The 21,595-nt window shown below is 34.9% G+C and overlaps 1 protein-coding gene across 1 annotated transcript in view; it reads right to left on the bottom strand.

Moving 5' to 3' along the window:
* Positions 1–21,595, bottom strand: part of PRMT3 (protein arginine methyltransferase 3) — a 143,193-nt gene that overhangs the window by 58,978 nt on the left and 62,620 nt on the right. Inside the window, exon 11 of the mRNA XM_003993064.5 lies at positions 3,919–3,997. Within this exon, the coding sequence (XP_003993113.1) occupies positions 3,919–3,997 (79 nt within the window). The remainder of the gene's footprint in view (positions 1–3,918; positions 3,998–21,595) is intronic.

Here is a 21,595-nt window from a genome sequence, read left to right as displayed (position 1 = left end):
AATTGAAACAATATACTTTACCATGTAAGCTAGGGTCCAACTATTCTTATTTTCTCATAAAAAAGACAAGAACGTAAATTGTATTTTGTCAAAAACCTTTTTAGTATCTATGAATATGGGCATGATTTTATGCCTTAGCTCTAAGCTTTATTCATATGATTGATTATATAATATTTTGCTCCAGTTCCTGTTGTCTGGTATCAATACCATGACTGCTACTTTCATTTTGGAGGGATTTGCTCACTGAATATCGTTTTTCATCCTTTTAACTTTTCCAAATGATCTTGTTTTAAGTGTGACTCTATAAAGCATAAAGAATTAGGTTTTTTTTTTTTTTTCTTTTTTTTGGTGATCCAATCTGAAGTTTTTTTCTTTGAATAGGTCAGTTTAACCCTAATTTACATTTATTGATAGGACATTTTTTGTTGTTGTTGTTCATACTCCACCATTTTATGTTATCTTTTCTGTATCTTTAGTTTTTGTTTTGTTTTGTTTTTAAGTAGTTGACTACATGGTCTTTTTGACTTCTTCCTAAGTATTAGTTCTTCTATTTAAGAACTTCTGTGTTTTTGTTTTAGTAGTAGCTAACTTTGTAATTACATTATAAAATACATTTTGTTCTCTATTTTCAACACTAATCTCCTATCATGAGTAATCATAAAATTAGTATATTTCTTTATTCCTCCCCTTCCTTGTTTTTCATTATAATTTTTTTTTAATTAAAAGAGAGATGTATTGATAATACTAACAGCAAATACAGAGGTGGGCACAGAGTTAGTACACAGCTTTAATACAGTTTTCGAAAAGTTAGAAATCAAAAATGTCATAATTCAATTGACCTGAAGGTGGGAAATGCCACTTCACTTTTTTTCTTTTTAAACATCACTTTTATTAAGGTATAATTCACATGCAGTAATAAAACTCACTCTTTTTTGGCCTTTTTGGTGTATAGTTCTACGTGATTTGATAAATACAGTCACCACCACAATCAAGATATAGACAGAATCTATGGTCACAAATCTCAATGGTAAATTTTAATCAATAGTATTGTTTTAACATTAACTTTGTAATGCTAAATGTGCTTATAATTCTATTACTTGATTTGTCAGCTTTAAATGAGATTCAATGAATTCCTATCAAAGATAAAGCAACTCAAGTATATACACTTCCTCCCACCTGCCTTCTGCATTCTCTTTCCAATTTTTGTAAGATGCAGCATTTGACATTGTTAGAGAATAAAATATTTACATTCTTTGTACTTATCCTAAAACACACATTTGTTTTTGTCTTAATTCTAATTGTAAAAATATGCATTGGTCACAGCAAATCATTTTCTCCCCCCCCCCCAAGTTTTTATTTAAATTCCAGCTAGTTAACATACAATGCAATATTAGTTTCAGGTATAGAATTTGGTGATTCACCACTTATATAAAACACCTGGTGCTCATCACAAATGTCCTCCTTAATACCCATTACCTATTTAATGTATCTTCCTTCCCTCTGATAATAAATCACCTTTTTAAGTTTTCCTCTTCATCTATAAGTTGGTTGAATGTAAAACACTACAATTTCTGACATACAACTCGTGCTTACTAAATCTTAGCTAAAAAACAGAAGTAGTCTTTAGTAAACCCATTTTCATTAACGTTATAAAACTATTTTTATTAATAGCAATAGCAGTAAATGAATACCTCCAAAATACTACAGAATTTGCTTGTCAATGGCAATAACAGGGAGAATAAATACTCACTACTGGCTGACTGTGTTTTATACTCCATACCATTATATATATAGTGAGACATACACTGAACCTAAAGACATGTAAAAATAAACCGTGGTTCCTTTATGCTTATATGAAATTTTAATATTTTCCCTCTCTCATAATTCAATAACTCTTTCCAAAGTCTTTGCACTACTAATTGCTTAGTAAATCTTTCCTTCAGAAAAACATAAGGAAAACTTTCCTTGCAACAGAAGAACAAGCACAATACATGACTGGTGATATTCAGGAAGGCACACTCAAACACAAAACACGCTAAATAGGCTACCACATGTTACCCATTTCTGACTTTTCCTTCTTTTCTCTTAATTCTGTTAACAAGCAACATTCACTAGCACTGCCTAGGCAGTTGAATGCTGATCTGTCTTCAATATGCCTCCAGATTACCTCAATGTTAATATTAGCTATATAAAAATACAAAAAGAACTAGAGTTAGGAGCCTTCACTTCATTCCTGATGGTGGGAAATACTCTGCTATTGTTTCCTCAACTATAACCTCATTATATTCATGCTGTAAGTTCTTAATGAATTTCACCAAGAAGTCAATTTAAATGTATTAAATTGCTGTCAGTCCTTCAGTAAGATCAATGAATACCACTCAGGGAGGTATGGAAACTGAATCTTCCCTAGAACATCAAAACAAGAATCAGATTTAATAAAGTGCATTTTAATAGGGAAATAAAAAGGGATGCTGAAAAGAACATGAATATTGGAATTGACAGATCACGATTTAAAAAAAAAAAGTCAAGGCTTGACCACTTAATATGTATCCTCTAGGACACCTTTGGCTGTTGTGAGGATTACATATGTAATAATATAAAAAAAAGTATAGTATTTGGCAGCTGGTAGACAATCCACAAATGGTAGATAATATTAGTTTCAGTCATTAGGTATAATAGTCATTTTAAAAAAAGCCACTGAAATTATAGACTATATCAGATATAGCTAATTTTTGTAGGGTAAAGTATATCTAAAAATTCTAGCCAGATTCATGGCAGAGATCAGGAACACATCTTGAAATGCTTGCAGAAAATATAGTGATAAAATAAATGAGAGCATTTTGAAAAAGAAAGGCAATCCATTTAAAAGCTATTATAAAAGAATTCTATTGTGCTGGAGAATTTTCTGTGCTTCATGTTTTGGTCTCACTGATTTTTACTGTATCATAATCGCCAAAGTGATTTCATAGAATATGGATGGGCAGGAGGCATAAGTATGATTAAGTGCTTTATGTCACTAGTTCAAAATGTCTCATTTTCATCTACTTTTATATAACAATTTTATCAACTGTACTCTGTGGAAACCATTTGATGATATTGACACTTTGGAGAAAGTGAAGGTACAGGGAGAGGTGAATAAAGGGAGACAGATGCTATTCAATTCAGTTTTAATGATTTGATTCAATAAACTTACATGATGCTCCATCTACGTTCCAGGAGCTGTGGAGCTCGTTGAAGAATCAAAGATGAACAAAACATAATCCCTGCTCTGAAAGGGACTGTTTGTATATAACTGTTCACAGCAGAAGGCTTATAAAAACACAATTTCACTTTGTGTATACAGAATTAATATAAGAAAGCTTTCCAAATTTATTGGGATCCAATAAAAATACTGATAAAAAATCTAATATATACAGTATAAAAATACTGTTTGGATATGCTACACTTTAAAAACTTAGAAACCAGTCAGTTTTTAAATGTTCTCATTAAAACACAGAGATGACAGGTTTATATATTTAGTGAAGTCATGGAAAATTTGCCAGTAAAGTGTGTAATTTCCAACCTAGTATGAAATACTCTATTGGAAAAAAAAAACAAAAAAAACTAAATGTCATAAGGATTAAGAATCAAAAGGAGTTTGTTAGATTTTGATTTCAATTATCAAATAGTTTCTAAATCTAGTCCTTAGTATTTTTTGAAAAAGCATTCTTGAGAATACCATTAACTTAGAGTCCTGCATATCTTCTATAATGTTCTACAATCAACAGTAAACGACTGCCTTCAAGCTTCAGCTAATTGAAACATCTTTCATTTCTATTGGGAACTTTCTCCGTCATGCATAGTTTATTTGAAATCCAAAGGTTCACTTGGTTCTGCCAGACTAAAATTACATTATTAAAACTAGAATTTTATACTCACCCGATCCTCCTTTTGCCAAGTATTTGTTCTTTGCATAAAGGACAGAATCTAACATAGACTCAAAAAGAAGAAAATAGCCCTGCATAAAAAACATGAAAAAAAAAAAGGATTTTAGAAATGCACAATCAATATCTTCATATGTAGAACATTTTAAATATCTGGGCTACTCTTTTTATAAAAGGCATGTTTTTTTGTCTCTGCCATATACTTTTCTGCAAAGTTTGAAATTACTTTTTGCATTAAATTCTCCAAGTAATTATAACGTGGACACAGAAAGTTTATTATGGTTGAATGTACTGAACCTTCTTTATCTGTGCTTCCACTTTCTAGACTATTTATTTCTTCCTCATTAAAAGCAAAGTCTGAGACAGAAATTGTTAAAATACCCTCTAACTCCCCTTGGAGTATTGCAATATTAATAATCTAGACAGTGATTCTCAACTAAATTTTGTCCCCGTCCCCTGCAGGACATCTGGCAATGTCTAGTGCCATTTTTGATTGTCACAACTTGGTGGGGTCGGGGGAAGGTAGGATGCTACTGGCATCTAATAGGTAAAGCCAAGAGATGCTGACAAACAGGATACAACATGCACAGGAAGCCCTCACAACACACTGTCCAACCCCAAAAGTTGATAGGGCTAAGGTTAAGAAATCCTAGTCTAAAACACCATTTTCCAAAGAGCTTCCGGTCCAGTGACTGTCTCTTTTGTTTAAAAAAAAAAAAAAAAAAAAAAAAAGGACGGGAGGGAATCTTTAAGAAACACAGATGCTTCAATAGTTCTGGAAACTGTTAAAGAAATTTGTTGAACATACCTTATACTCATATATATATGTTCATATATATATATATATACTCATATATATATGTTCAAAATTTGTTGAACATACCTTACCCATGTGTTACCCACTTTTTGACTACAAACCTCTTTTTTTTTCACGTATTACACCTATCAACATCTTGCACAACTAGTGTTGTTCTATGTTCATGGACTACAGCTCTGGAGTACTCCAGATTTTAGAGACCAGTAATGCCTCTGCTATGAAAGGACAATTTCAGTACAGGTGAAAAGAAAACTTACCACTACTGGTATCATGAGTGAAGGGTAGATGTCAGCTTGAGTGAGTCCTTCTCCTTCTAGAGGCCACCGCCCCCCCCACCCCCCCACCGCCCCACTACCCCAGGGCAGCAGGGACAGTCAAGGGCTCAGCACAGTGCTTAGCACATAAAACGCTTTATTACTGCTTAGAGTGAAACAACGTGAATTCTGCCCTAATGACAGCATTCTAAATCAAAACTGCTCTTACTTCATTTGTTCTGTGCACAAATAACTGAGAGGATAAATACAATATTCTTTAACCACGTGAGCAAAGACTTTTTATAAAGGGGTCTCGAGAACAAGAAAAACCTGCACACCTGGGATGGATAATCTTCACAAAAGATTAATAAATAGCACATTTAAACCTATAGAAAATATAGCTCTCAAGCCTGAATCACTTCAAACAACCTAATTAAACAGACACCAGCAACTCTACATTGATGTTTACCCACTCCCAGCAACACACCAATTCACTGAGAAGAAAATGCTTGCCTACCAAAAAAAGACTAAGCAACAAAGCTCTTTTATTAATGTGTCAACGTTAGGAAAATTAAGGACTTGGTGAAAACTGTTCTTCTGGCTAGAGTATTTCAGTAATACGTCTGACTGTTACAAGTTAGTTCCCTATTAATATCATCTGTGTACTCAAAGAACAGGGAACTTTTGGAAGTCAACTAAGAAATCTTTATCAACCCAACATAATTCATGCAGATCAATGCACACAAATGCTTATAAATAAGCACTCAACTGTTGATTAAAGCAAATTATAATTTATGCCAAGGAATTATTAAAAAAGAAGTCTTCTATTTACCTTACGGGAAAAAGAACAGCTGGTAAAACATGTTAATAGGTTAGGTGAAAAATTGTCCGTATTTGTAAGATTACTGCATATTAAAACATTAAAATAAATAAAATAAATTCACATATTGGTAAAAATTATTCATTATAGTCTAGTCTTTTTTGGAAAGGGGCAAAAAAAATTAGTTTGTCATTGATTTGGCAGTGTGTCAAACTGTTTCTAGTATTTACTTTCGAACTGGTTGGCAAAATCTAAGTACTTTACTCCCCTATGTCCAAACTCTGTCTTAATTCCATGTACTACAAACAAACCAAAAGTCTTCTCCATCAGTAACTGAAAGTAGCTCCTTCTAACAACATGCTTATTTACTGCATTTATGACAAAGTTATTATTAGCCATCCACCAGAGATTAAATTGCAGCATATTTTAAACTGGTGCTGCAGTCAATACCAACAGTGTAGTGGCAAAGAGGGTACACTTCAGGATTTAAATCCCAGAGAAATTCTTTTCTCTATGTGACCTTGGACAAGTTAAATTAACATCATCGTGTCTCAGTTTCTTCATCTGTAAAGTGACAACTATGGTATTCTACTTTATATTGGCTCCCGTGGGGATTAAATATGTTAATACATGTAAAAGGTTGGAAAAATAAATCTTATTTATTTAGCTAAAAAATTAAGAGCTATTTAAGAACATATTTGTAAAGGCTAATCAATTTTTTTAAATTATGGGTTTTTTTAAATTTATTTTTGAGCGAGACAGAGAGAGTGTGTGCATGCAGGGGAGGGGCAGAAAGAGAGGGAGACAGAGAATTCCAAGCAGGTTCCATGCTGTCAGCGCAGAGCCCAACGTGGGGCTTGACCTCACAAACTATGAGATCATGACCTGAACTAAAACCAAGAGTCAGACACACAACAGACTGAGACACCCAGCGCCCCTAAAATTATGTTTAAGAAATTAGAGAATAAAGGCTTATCAGTCTGTTCAGAATCATATGTTTATTCAATGGTCCTATATTACTATCCATGAGTCAGAACTGAAATTCCTGTCTTTGCTTTTTCAGGGATCTATGAATCATTTCAGAGATCTTGTATCATTTCTTTTCTCAGACCAGGCTAGACTATGCATATCTGTGCACATACAAAAAAAAATAAATAAATAAAACGCTCAAAATTTCTATACAATTAAGAAACAGAATTTTAAAACCCAGTAAAAATAATTTGGCCACGTTCACCAAATTAGTGCCATGGAATTCCTACTTTAAGATTCTTCTCACAAAGATAATCACAGGGATTTTTTTCCTCTAGGCAAAAACAAAAACAAAAACAAAACAGTTTTATTTAATACTTCAAACTTTGGTATTTATACTTATGACTCTCCCATATGTCTTCTTCTATTGAAAATAACAAACATTAGGGGCGCCCGGGTGGCTTAGTCAGTTAAGTATCCAACTCTTGATTCCGGCTCAGGTCAGGATCTCACAGTTCATGAGATTGAGCCTGAGTTGGACTCTGCACTGACAGCACAGAGCCTGCTTGGGATTCCCTCTCTGCTTCCCCTCCCCCGGCTTCTGTCTCTCAAAATAAATAAACATTAAAAATAATAATAATATGGGGTGCCTGGGTGGCTCAGTTGGTTAAGTGTTTGACTTCGGCTGGGTTTTAGCCCTGCGTCAGGCTCTGTGCTGACAGCTCAGAGCCTGTAGCCTGCTTTGGGTTCTTTGTCTCCCTCTCTCCCTCCCCCTCCCCTGCTTGTGCTCTGTCCCTGTCTCTCTCTCTCAAAAATAAATAAACAGTAAAAAATAAAATAAAATAAAATAAATAAAATAACAAACATCAATAAGCATTTTTCCACATACCCTATAATGATTACCTTAGCTAAGCTTAAAATTCTGATCAAACAGTAAGATAGTTTCAAAAGTTCTAACTATTCAAATAACCTAATTTTCACATTATAGAAATCAGCACTAGACAGGTTGAACGATTTAAGTCATATGATCAGATGAATAATACCATACAAATTTTAGCCCCCCTTATAAAACACTGGCTTTAAGATTCAATTCCTACTGTTGCTAAACTCAAGCGCAAACAAAAGAAAGAAGACAATTATCCTTGGCAGTAAAAATATCCTTTTCTAAAAGCCATGCTTTTCCTTCCCATTTTTTCAGACAGTCATCATTATTAGGTCCGAGAATTTCTGAAAGCAGATGATGAAACGCTTTTGTTGATACAGGTAAAGGATTTAGCACAGTGTTTGGCATAGGGTTAACACATAAAACCTATAAAAGGATGTATCACATGATTCTTTAGTTTGGCAGAAGGCACTATGTGGAGTCAGCTACCATGTGGTAGAACTGGGCTAAAATGGCTAGAAGCAGAAGGCTAAACCAAGTCTTTCTTCTTTCATTGTTCCCATTTTTATCTTTTTCTCTCTTCATTGGTATACAATTAAAAATGGTATTCTGAATCTATTTCTGGTATGTTTTTCACTTCAGCATCAAGGTATGCTTATGTAAGTATATGATGAGGCTTCTATTCTGTCAAAATAGCTTATAAACCTTAAGTTAAAGAACAGCTGAACTAGTAAATTAACAGAAAAGTATTCCTTCGAACCAACAACAGATTATACATTTCTTCATATTTAACGTACCTCCTAAATATGCTACTCAATGGAGACTGGCCATTCATTTCACTTAGTAGTCAGATTTCTGCTCAAGCATTACCTACCTCCTCAGAAAGGTTTTTCCTGATATCTCCACGTAAAATATCATCTTTTTCCTCCTCTGAGCTCTACCTCTTTACCCTACTTGGTATTTCATTGTGGCACTCATGAATTAAAATGTTGTGTATTTTTGTGTTTAACTTCTGACTAAAATTAAAATGTAAGCTCCAAGAGGTGCAAGAACTCTATCTATCTATCTATCTATCTATCTATCTATCTATCTATCTATCTATCTGTTTTATTTTTGAGAGAGAGAAACCGAGAGTGAGCGGGGCAGGGAGAGAGAAGGAGGCACAGAATCTGAAGCAGGCTCCAGGCTCCAGCTGTCAGCATAGAGCCCAATGCAGGGCTCGAACCCATGAACTATGAGAACATGACCTGAGCCGAAGTCAGACGCTTAACCAACTGAGCCACCCAGGCGCCTCTATCTATATTGTTTGAAGTTATATTACTAAGGCTACAAATGTGGCTGGTAGACAGAAGTAACTCAGTAAGGAATTTCTGAATGAATAAAAGAATCAGTTACTAATATCATACATCATTATATTTGTTAAAATGAAACTATCTGCTTTTTGCTATTTTTCTGGTACAAAATAAAACTGGTTATTTTAAAATGCTGTTTTGCTTTCAAATTAAATTTCTTAAATAGTAATAGTAGTGATAGTTATTAGTGATTAGTATTGTATTAAGTATCTTTATAAGGATTAACTTATTTAATTCTTCCCTAAAGCACATTTTATTGTTATTTCCATTTAACTGATAAGGCTTACAGTGTTGAATAACTTAAAAAAAAAAGTTAATAGTTACAGAAACATCTGAATGAGCCAGAATTTGAACCTTGGTCTAACTGCAGAGTATGTTCTGTATAACTATTCTACGTTGCTTCTTAAATTGATTTACCTAATTGAAAATAAGATTTAGTATTTACAAGGACTCAAGTGTTTTGAAATCAAAAATTTCCCATAGAGCATATTAAACAAGATTAGAATTTATAATAGATATATGATTTATAATATTTCAAAGTGATAACTTGGTTGGCAACTGGCTCTTAGCCACTGTCCATTATGAAAATTATGTTTGGAAAATCAACGCAAACATTAGAATATATGTAGAACCAATACATGATGTCTATGAGAAAAATACATTTAGCTGAAAATATTAGCAGATGAAAAGATTCATATATGTATTGCTAACTGTTGACTTTTCCCTCAAGTGGAGGGAATGAAGACAGTTCCTTCATTCTACTATAGGCTCCCTATGTGATAGAATAGCCTTTAATTTCCTGGGAACTGTCCTTGGTTCTGAACCAAGTCATTTATTACTGATATCAGAAGGCGCTGCTCCAAATGCCCGGCTCATCTGCAGTGTAATTCAGATTGTAATTTCACAGGCTGCTGCCTCACCTGTAGGGGTGCCATCTGGAAGAGAATTATACCCAATATTTTCTCCCATGATGCTCATGGGGCACTCTTCTTTCCAAACTGACATTTACTTTTTAAAATTAAAATTTGCATTTACACTTCAAAAATTAATTACTACAAAAGGAACACACAGGATTAAATCTGGGACTAAGATATTAACACTGTTCATTGAAATGGGAATCTTATTTTTAAAATGCTCATATCTTGGATAAATTAATGGTAAAAGAAACATGATACCTTCAGTCTAAGGTCTTCTCTAATTTTTTTTTCATGCAGATAACTGAATTACAGATATACTCCTAGGCAGAATTAACTTATTAAAAAAAACAGAGGCAGGAGAGATCACAAATAAAATGAAGAGTTAATCCAGGAAATCAAGTGACAAATAATAATTGAATTTATCTAAAGATAAAAGTACAAGATTACTTCTAACAAGTAAGTATGGCTATCAGATCTAAACCCCAATTTTTAGTATATTTCTGAAGCATAATAAATATTTATGACATCTTTTTCCAATACTACTCTCAATTCTATTAAGTTTACTGTAGACAGAGTTGTTATCCAATGGTACGCGGACTATTAGTTTGTTGTTAATTGAAAACAGTACTTTTAAGAAAAAAAATACAAATACACATATAGTTTTGTTTATTAATACTCTTTGAGGGTGAATCTATGAATTAGAATCTTCACAATCTTCCTTACATAAACCATATTCATAATGGATTGTAAGTAATCTCCAGTTTTGGCTATTTTAAAATAGAAAAAATAATCTAAGGGTACTTGGCAAGTGGAGAATCTCTGAATACAGTGACTCCCACCTTCCTGCTTCTAGTCTTTCACAACTGATTTGTTACTACTTTATTCAACAGGAATTTTTTAAAATCTTGTTCAAAAGCTTATATTAACTGATATAGTTAATATTAACTGATATTACATAAAGAAGCAGGGAAACAAACACAATAAGCTCTTGGTAAACATGTAATACAACTAATAGCAGCAAAACAAGAGCAGCACAATAAAAGGTAATTTATCAGCTTTAAGTGTTCAGTTAGGCATGGAATTAGCACCTTATACAAAAAAAGAATTCAGAACATCATTAATTTGATGAACTAAACACAGGCTGGTAAAGAAGTGTCTATTGTATATTCATGTGACAAAATGTATTCTTAATGATGCCACCTTTTAAGGAAAATTTTCTTTTATGTCCCATACTAGGTCAGGTGGGCTTTATAATACAATGTCGTTTAGAGATTGAGTTATTATCAATGCATAGAAATGAGAACTTTAAAGCAAGGGTTCTCAACCTTGGCACTGTTGACAGATTTTGAGCCAGATAATACTTTATTGTAGATGCAATCCTGTCCATTGTATGACGTTTAGCAGTACCCCTGGCTCCTACCTACCAAAACCACCGGCACTCCCCTCCTGTCTCTCTCCCTCCCAAACCTCCCGTTATAAAAACTTAAGATGTTTCCAGACATTTCTCATTGCCAAAATATCCCCAGGTGGGTAAAACTGGACACCCCTCACCATTGAGGACCACTGCTCTAGAAATATCAAAAAAAGTAATTAGATAAGTATTTTCTCCTAATCTACAGTGCTCTCTGCTAAAAATGTGCCAAACTTAAGTTTTTACAAGATATGATGTAACTTCTATTTATTTCACTGTTACATTCATAATAGTCTTACACACTGAATACCCGAACTGTGAAGTTTTTTCAATGATTCCTCAGTCTATCCCTTGACTCTTTTAATTTAAAATGTGCTAATGCTAATGAATTTATCACAAATGTGATAATGAAATTATGTAAGATTTAAAAAATTATGTATAAAATCATTTTGGGTAAGGTACTTTCCTTACTGACAGCTCTAAAATCACTGAGAGACGTGACTGATCTCTCTTTTGAAACTTGGCAGGCCAGAAAGAATTGGCACGAGATTTTCAGTGTGCTAGACAGAAAAAATATGCAGCCGAGAATCCTTTATCCAGCAAGTCTGTCATTTAGAATAGAAGGAGAGATAAAGGTCTTCCCAAACAAACAAAAACTGAAGGAATTTGTCACCACTAAACCAGCCCTACAAGAGATCCTAAGGGGGACCCTGTGAGACAAAGTCCCAGAGACATCACTACAAGCATAAAACATACAGACATCACAATGACTCTAAACCCGTATCTTTCTATAATAATACTGAATGTAAATGGATTAAATGTGCCAACCAAAAGACATATGGTATCAGAATGGATAAAAAAACAAGACCCATCTATTTGCTGTCTACAAGAGACTCATTTTAGACCTGAGGACACCTTTAGACTGAGGGTAAGGGGATGGAGAACTATTTATCATGCTACTGGAAGCCAAAAGAAAGCTGGAGTAGCCATACTTATATCAGACAAACTAGACTTTAAATTAAAGGCTGTAACAAGAGATGAAGAAGGACATTATATAATAGTTACAGGGTCTATCCATCAGGAAGAGCTAGCAATTATAAATGTCTATGCGCCGAATACAGGAGCCCCCAAATATATAAAACAATTACTCATAAACATAAGCAACCTTATTGAGAAGAATGTGGTAATTGCAGGGGACTTTAACACCCCACTTACAGAAATGGATAGATCATCTAGACACACGGTCAATAAAGAAACAAGGGCCCTGGGGCGCCTGGGTGGCGCAGTCGGTTAAGCGTCCGACTTCAGCCAGGTCATGATCTCGCGGTCCGTGAGTTCGAGCCCCGCGTCGGGCTCTGGGCTGATGGCTCAGAGCCTGGAGCCTGTTTCCGATTCTGTGTCTCCCTCTCTCTCTGCCCCTCCCCCGTTCATGCTCTGTCTCTCTCTGTCCCAAAAATAAGTAAACATTGAAAAAAAAAATTAAAAAAAAAAAAAAAAAGAAAAAAAAAGAAACAAGGGCCCTGAATGATACATTGGATCAGATGGACTTCACAGATATATTTAGAACTCTGCATCCCAAAGCAACAGAATATACTTTCTTCTCGAGTGCACATGGAACATTCTCCAAGATAGATCATATACTGGGTCACAAAACAGCCCTTCATAAGTTTACAAGAATTGAAATTATACCATGCATACTTTCAGACCACAATGCTATGAAGCTTGAAATCAACCACAGAAAAAAGTCTGGAAAACCTCCAAAGGCATGGAGGTTAAAGAACACCCTACTAACGAATGAGTGGGTCAACCAGGCAATTAGAGAAGAAATTAAAAAATATATGGAAACAAATGAAAATGAAAATACAACAATCCAAACGCTTTGGGACGTAGCGAAGGCAGTCCTGAGAGGAAAATACATTGCAATCCAGGCCTATCTCAAGAAACAAGAAAAATCCCAAATACAAAATCTAACAGCACACCTAAAGGAACTAGAAGCAGAACAGCAAAGGCAGCCTAAACCCAGCAGAAGAAGAGAAATAATAAAGATCAGAGCAGAAATAAACAATATAGAATCTAAAAAAACTGTAGAGCAGATCAACGAAACCAAGAGTTGGTTTTTTGAAAAAATAAACAAAATTGACAAACCTCTAGCCAGGCTTCTCAAAAAGAAAAGGGAGATGACCCAAATAGATAAAATCATGAATGAAAATGGAATTATTACAACCAATCCCTCAGAGATACAAACAATTATCAGGGAATACTATGAAAAATTATATGCCAACAAATTGGACAACCTGGAAGAAATGGACAAATTCCTGAACACCCACACTCTTCCAAAACTCAATCAGGAGGAAATAGAAAGCTTGAACAGACCCATAACCAGCGAAGAAATTGAATCGGTTATCAAAAATCTCCCAACAAATAAGAGTCCAGGACCAGATAGCTTCCCAGGGGAGTTCTACCAGACGTTTAAAGCAGAGATAATACCTATCCTTCTCAAGCTATTCCATGAAATAGAAAGGGAAGGAAAACTTCCAGACTCATTCTATGAAGCCAGTATTACTTTGATTCCTAAACCAAACAGAGACCTAGTAAAAAAAGAGAACTACAGGCCAATATCCCTGATGAATATGGATGCAAAAATTCTCAATAAGATACTAGCAAATCGAATTCAACGGCATATAAAAAGAATTATTCACCATGATCAAGTGGGATTCATTCCTGGGATGCAGGGCTGGTTCAACATTCGCAAATCAATCAATGTGATACATCACATTAACAAAAAAAAAGAGAAGAACCATATGATCCTGTCAATCGATGCAGAAAAGGCCTTTGACAAAATCCAGCACCCTTTCTTAATAAAAACCCTTGAGAAAGTCGGGATAGAAGGAACATACTTAAAGATCATAAAAGCCATTTATGAAAAGCCCACAGCTAACATCATCCTCAACAGGGAAAAACTGAGAGCTTTTTCCCTGAGATCAGGAACACGACAGGGATGCCCACTCTCACCACTGCTGTTTAACATAGTGCTGGAAGTTCTAGCATCAGCAATCAGACAACAAAAGGAAATCAAAGGCATCAAAATTGGCAAAGATGAAGTCAAGCTTCGCTTTTTGCAGATGACATGATATTATACATGGAAAATACGATAGACTCCACCAAAAGTCTGCTAGAACTGATATGAATTCAGCAAAGTTGCAGGATACAAAATCAATGTACAGAAATCAGTTGCATTCTTATACACTAACAATGAAGCAACAGAAAGACAAATAAAGAAACTGACCCCATTCACAATTGCACCAAGAAGCATAAAATACCTAGGAATAAATCTAACCAAAGATGTAAAGGATCTGTACGCTGAAAACTATAGAAAGCTTATGAAGGTAATTGAAGAAGATTTAAAGAAATGGAAAGACATTCCCTGCTCATGGATTGGAAGAATAAATATTGTCAAAATGTCAATACTACCCAAAGCTATCTACACATTCAATGCAATCCCAATCAAAATTGCACCAGCATTCTTCTCGAAACCAGAACAAGCAATCCTAAAATTCATATGGAACCACAAAAGGCCCCGAATAGCCAAAGGAATTTTGAAGAAGACCAAAGCAGGAGGCATCACAATCCCAGACTTTAGCCTCTACTACAAAGCTGTCATCATCAAGACAGCATGGTATTGGCACAAAAACAGACACATAGACCAATGGAATAGAATAGAAACCCCAGAACTAGACCCACAAACGTATGGCCAACTCATCTTTGACAAAGCAGGAAAGAACATCCAATGGAAAAAAGACAGCCTCTTTAACAAATGGTGCTGGGAGAACTGGACAGCAACATGCAGAAGGTTGAAACTAGACCACTTTCTCACACCATTCACAAAAATAAACTCAAAATGGATAAAGGACCTGAATGTGAGACAGGAAACCATCAAAACCTTAGAGGAGAAAGCAGGAAAAGACCTCTCTGACCTCAGCCGTAGCAATCTCTTACTCGACACATCCCCAAAGGCAAGGGAATTAAAAGCAAAAGTGAATTACTGGGACCTTATGAAGATAAAAAGCTTCTGCACAGCAAAGGAAACAACCAACAAAACTAAAAGGCAACCAACGGAATGGGAAAAGATATTTGCAAATGACATATCAGACAAAGGGCTAGTATCCAAAATCTATAAAGAGCTCACCAAACTCCACACCCGAAAAACAAATAACCCAGTGAAGAAATGGGCAGAAAACATGAATAGACACTTCTCTAAAGAAGACATCCGGATGGCCAACAGGCACATGAAAAGATGTTCAGCGTCGCTCCTTATCAGGGAAATACAAATCAAAACCACACTCAGGTATCACCTCACGCCCGTCAGAGTGGCCAAAATGAACACATCAGGAGACTATAGATGCTGGAGAGGATGTGGAAAAACGGGAACCCTCTTGCACTGTTGGTGGGAATGCAAATTGGTGCAGCCACTCTGGAAAGCAGTGTGGAGGTTCCTCAGAAAATTAAAAGTAGATCTACCCTATGACCCAGCAATAGCACTGCTAGGAATTTATCCAAGGGATACAGGAGTACTGATGCATAGGGGCACTTGTACCCCAATGTTCATAGCAGCACTCTCAACAATAGCCAACTTATGGAAAAAGCCTAAATGTCCATCAACTGATGAATGGATAAAGAAATTGTAGTTTATATACACAATGGAATACTACGTGGCAATGAGAAAAAATGAAATATGGCCTTTTGTAGCAACGTGGATGGAACTGGAGAGTGTGATGCTAAGTGAAATAAGCCATACAGAGAAAGACAGATACCATATGGTTTCACTCTTATGTGGATCCTGAGAAACTTAACAGGAACCCATGGGGGAGGGGAAGGAAAAAAAAAAAAAGAGGTTAGAGTGGGAGAGAGCCAAAGCATAAGAGACTGTTAAAAACTGAGAACAAACTGAGGGTTGATGGGGGGTGGGAGGGAGGAGAGGGTGGGTGATGGGTATTGAGGAGGGCACCTTTTGGGATGAGCACTGGGTGTTGTATGGAAACCAATTTGACAATAAATTTCATATATAAAAAAATAAATAAATAAAAATAAAATCACTGAGAGAGATATTATGCTTACACACTTGGCAAATGCAAAGTAGCTGTTGATATTAAGCAACAAGAATATCTGTATCCTTTACATTAAGTTACTATAGAATGGGTAGGAAAAATAATGTTTGAACATGTATGCGCACATGAGCACACACACACACAGATATCTTCTCGATGTTTTATGTGTCTAGCTAAGAAATTTCTTAAAGCAGAATTTCTGGATTAAAGGGGAGGCACATTTAGGTTCTGGTCTGTATCAGGGTGCCTGGGTGGCTCAGTTGGTTAAACATTTGACTCCAGCTCAGGTCATGATCTCACTTCAAACTCGCGTCGGGCTCTCTGCTGTCAGCTCGGAGCCCACTTCAGATCCTCTGTCTCCTTTTCTCTCTACCTCTCCCCCACTCTCTCTTTCTTTCTCTCAAAAATAAACGTTAAAAAAAAAAAAAAAAAAAGATTTTGATCCGTATCATCAAGCTGCCTCCAGAAAGACTGACAATTTTTATCCTCACAACTGTGTAACTGAATTAAAGACTTATATGTGGATAAAAAAGAGATAAAGTTTGTAGACAATATTTTCATATTCTGGAGAGGGGTGGGGGAGAGAACTAACTATAAAGAAAAAGACCAATAAGTTTGACCAGATTAAAATTCAGAACCTGTGTTCATCAAAAAACATAAAAAGAATTAAAAGGCAAATCCGAGTTTGAAAAGATATCAAACACACACACAAACATACAACCCCTTTACCTGCCACAAAGAAAACTAATCATTAAGAAAAACACAGGCAATTCAAAGGAAAATGGACAAAAGAATTATACACAATTTCTTCACAAAATAGGAAGTCCAAATAGTCAATAATCATATGTAGAGATGGTACATATGGCAATGATGAACTTCATTAGTAATTCAAACACAATGAGAAACTACTATTGATAACAGAGCGGCAAGAATTATGAAGTCATACAATGTTCAGTGTTGACAAGTATATGGAGTAATAAAGAAAAATTTTACTACTTTGGAAAAGTTTGGCATTATCTAATAATGCAGAAGAGCAGTGCACCCTGTTATCTAACAATTCTATTTAAAAAAAATTTTTTTTTAAAAGTTTATTCATTTTTGAGAGGCAGAGACAGACAGAGCACAAGTGGGAGGGGTAGAAAGAGAGGGAGACAGAGAATTGGAAGCAGGCTCCAGGCTCTGAGCTGTCAGCACAGACCCTGACATGGGGCTCGAACCCACGAACCGTGAGATCATGACCTGAGCCAAAGTCGGACGTTTAACCAACTGAGCCACCCAGGTGCCCCTAGCAATTCTACTTCTAAAAATACTTCTAAAAAAGCACACTCGACTGTAATATCATACATGTACAAGTATACTATAACATTATTATTCGTCATTGTAAAAGAAATGGAAATGATCCAGTACCCATCAACTTCAGAATAATAAACACACTGTTGTATATTCACACAGGAGAATGTATAGAAATGAAAATGAACAAATTATGCATACTGGCAATATCGATGAAAGTGGCAAAAATGTAAAGAAAAGCAAGGAAATGATCACCATAGAGGTCAGGTGAGTGGTAACCTCTCTGGGGTAGGAAAGAAGTTTTAACAGATATAATTAAAAGATAAAAAGATACTGAAAAGACATTTGAAAAAATATATAAGGAAGACATTTGAAGATGAAATTAGAATATAAAGATATCTAAAGAAAGGTGAAAAGATACTTGGCAGCTGCTTTCTATATTTGGATCTGACTGGTGATTATACAGGTGTTCATTACATAACTATTTCTTACACTGTAAGCTTAGCGAATCTTCTGTGTATATTTCACAACTTATTAAAAGAAAGATTTACATGCCTAGTTATATAACATGCAATAGTCTGGGAGAAAGCAAAAGGAACACATACTCAAATCTGTTTATAAATGCTTAGAACACGTCTGGAATAGTACACAATTAGAAAAATGCTAAAGTAAATTAAAGGACCAAGAATATTATCAGGGACAAAGAACAATACTTCATAATTATAAAGAAGCCAAACCTTATCAACAATACATAACAATTCTAATGTATATGTACCCCAAAACCACATAAAAATATCTGAAGCAAAAACTGACACAAGTGAAAAGAGAAACAACTCCGGAAGTACAGGTAAAAACTGTATTATTCTTTTAATAGTTAACAGAACAAGTAGACTTAAAATAGTAAGCATTTAAAAGACGTGAATCATGCTATCAACCAACTTGATCCAATTGACAATTATGTAACAGTCCATTCAATGACAGCAGAATCCACATTCACTCAAATTAATGTGGAACATTCAACAAAACAGACCATATCTGGGCCATAAAGCAAGTCTGAACAAATTTAATGGAATGATAAAATACACAGTATGTCCTTTGATATCAACCAAATTAAACCATAAACGAGTAAAAAAAAGATACCTAAAAAAAATGCCAAACACTTAGAAATTACACAACATACTTCGAAATAATTCATTGATCAAAGCAGAGATCCCTGGGTAATATTTTGAGTTGAATAAAAAAAATCACGGGATAAAGCTACAACAGTCATAATGGGAAATTTATTTAAGAGATGAAAAAAGCAAAGTGTAGAACAATATGCAAAATATGCTTACCCTACCCTAAATTTAAGGGTGGGGTTTGTCAGGTATTTTGTTCACTGTTTTATCCTACCTAGAACAGTGCCGGGCACCTAGAAGCCACACAATATTTGTTCAAGGAATGAGTGTGCCAAGGAGTAGAAATACACATTTTATAACTTATTATAATGTCTCAGGAAGGATACACTAGAAACTGGTAACAAATTTTGTTGGGGGATTCCGTGTAGGTCCTGAGTGGTAAAGACAAGATGAAATTTGAAACTTGTATGTATTATTAGTCAAAAATAAATAATAAAATTTTACATGTATATAACAAATAATTTGTCAGAGCAGCTATTTCATTATTTTACCTGATCACTATCTTCCATACAAGAGGAATAATTCTAGTAGCTACCATTTATTTAAAAAAATTGTTTAATGTTTATTTATTTTTGAGAGAGAGAGAGAGAGCATAAGCAGGGAAGGGGCAGAGACAGAGACACAGAATCTGAAGCAGGCTCTAGGCTTGAGCTGTCAGCACAGAGCCTGATGCTGGGGCCCGAACCCACGAGCCATGAGATCATGACCTGAGTCGAAGTCGGACGCTTAACCAACTGAGCCACCCAGGCTCCCCACTACCATTTATTCATTTATTCATTTATTTTTTATTTTTTTAAATTTACATCCAAATTAGTTAGCATATAGTGCGACAATGATTTCAGGAGTAGATTCCTTAGTGCCCCTTATTTAGCCCATCCCCCCTCCCACAACCCCTCCAGTAACCCTCAGTTTGTTCTCCATATTTATGAGTCTCTTCTGTTTTGTCCCCCTCCCTGTTTTTTTTTGTTTCCCTTCCCTTATGTTCATCTGTTTTGTCTCTTAATGTCCTCATATGAGTGAAGTCATAATGATTTTCATCTTTCTCTGACTAATTTCACTTAGCATAATACCCTCCAGTTCCATCCACGTAGTTGCAAATGGCCAAGATTCCATTCTTTTTGATTGCCAAGTAATACTCCATTGTGTGTGTGTATATGTGTGTGTGTATGTGTGTGTGTGTGTGTATGTATGTATGTGTGTGTATATATATGTATGTATGTATATGTATATATATATATATATACACCACTTCTTCTTTATCCATTCATCCTTTGATGGACATTTGGGCTCTTTCCATACTTTGGCTATTGTTGATAGTGCTGCTATAAACATGGGGGTGCATGTGTTCCTTCGAAACAGCACACGTGTATCCCGTGGATAAATGCCTAGTAGTGCAGTTGTTGGGTCATAGGGTGTTCTGTTTTTAGTTTTCTGAGGAACCTCCATACCGTTTTCCAGAGAGGTTGCACCAGCTTGCATTCCCATCCCCACTACCATTTATTAAGCAACTATTATGTGCTTGCTACTCCCCTGCAGGATTACTTCCTGCCTCTTCTCATACCTTACAACATATAGTTGTAATAATTCTTTATGCATTCTCTTCTAAAGTTTGAAAAACTTTTTATCAGTTTAAAAGTCATTCTCCCACTAGATGGCACTCTCATTTAATGAACAAAAGACTGACAGTTAAATTGGTTCTTTTCTTCAAATTGCAGCAAATGGTCCAATAAGCAAGTATATCAAAAGCAAAACTGAATCATCTCAAGATCTTTCCATATGCACACGTGGGTCTCCCCCTTACTCCAGAGTTACAGAATTGGTTTCCCAGGATAAGGGTAGAATATCCATATTAATTTTTATTAAAAAAAATTATTTTAAAGTAATCTCTACACCTAACATGGGGCTTGAACTCACAACCCCAAGATCAAGAGTTGCTGTACCGACTGAGCCAGCCAGGCACCCCAATGCATACTGATTTTTAAAAGTGTTCCTAATCCCCATGCCAGATGAAAAAAATCTTTAATTATAACTGGATAGTCAACTTTAAAAATTGCAACTAAAATATTAACTAGCATTTTTATTAAAGAAAATTACATTAAAGTGTGTATATATATATGTATGTACATATATATATATATACATATAACAATGTATAAAGTATGCTATCTTTTGCATATAAGACATAAGGGTAAAAATATAAATAGATACATAGCTACTATTTTTAAAAATAAGTTAAAAGCTTTAAAAAGGTTATCTATTCACTTAGGGACAAAAGAAATGGAACCACATAATTTCCTCATAATTAAAACATAACAATTAAACTAAACAAAGGAAAAAGCAATTCCCCAAATTGGAGAAAAAGGAAATAAATAAGTCTGGTTGTATATCAAGTTGGTTACATAACCAGTGAAAGTTATTCCTTCAAATGACTTTCAAACACAATATTTAGATTGGACATTTCTCATGAGATGTATTCTAGAACAAAATATAAAAGACCTTCAACTGCATTTAGAAGCCTTACTGTTTAGTAGTAAAGTTGGTGTAAAATTTGTGAAACCATAATAAAGCAAATAAATAACTAGAATTATCTTAGGAATCAAGATTTTTTGCATGGAAAAAATACAACTATAAAACTAAAAACTTCAAGTAAAAATTCTATAATCTTAAATTGGAAAA

This window comes from Felis catus, chromosome D1, assembly GCF_018350175.1.
Source record: "Felis catus isolate Fca126 chromosome D1, F.catus_Fca126_mat1.0, whole genome shotgun sequence".
In the NCBI taxonomy this organism is placed as follows: domain Eukaryota; kingdom Metazoa; phylum Chordata; class Mammalia; order Carnivora; family Felidae; genus Felis; species Felis catus.
This window is presented reverse-complemented; position numbering and strand designations above follow the sequence as displayed.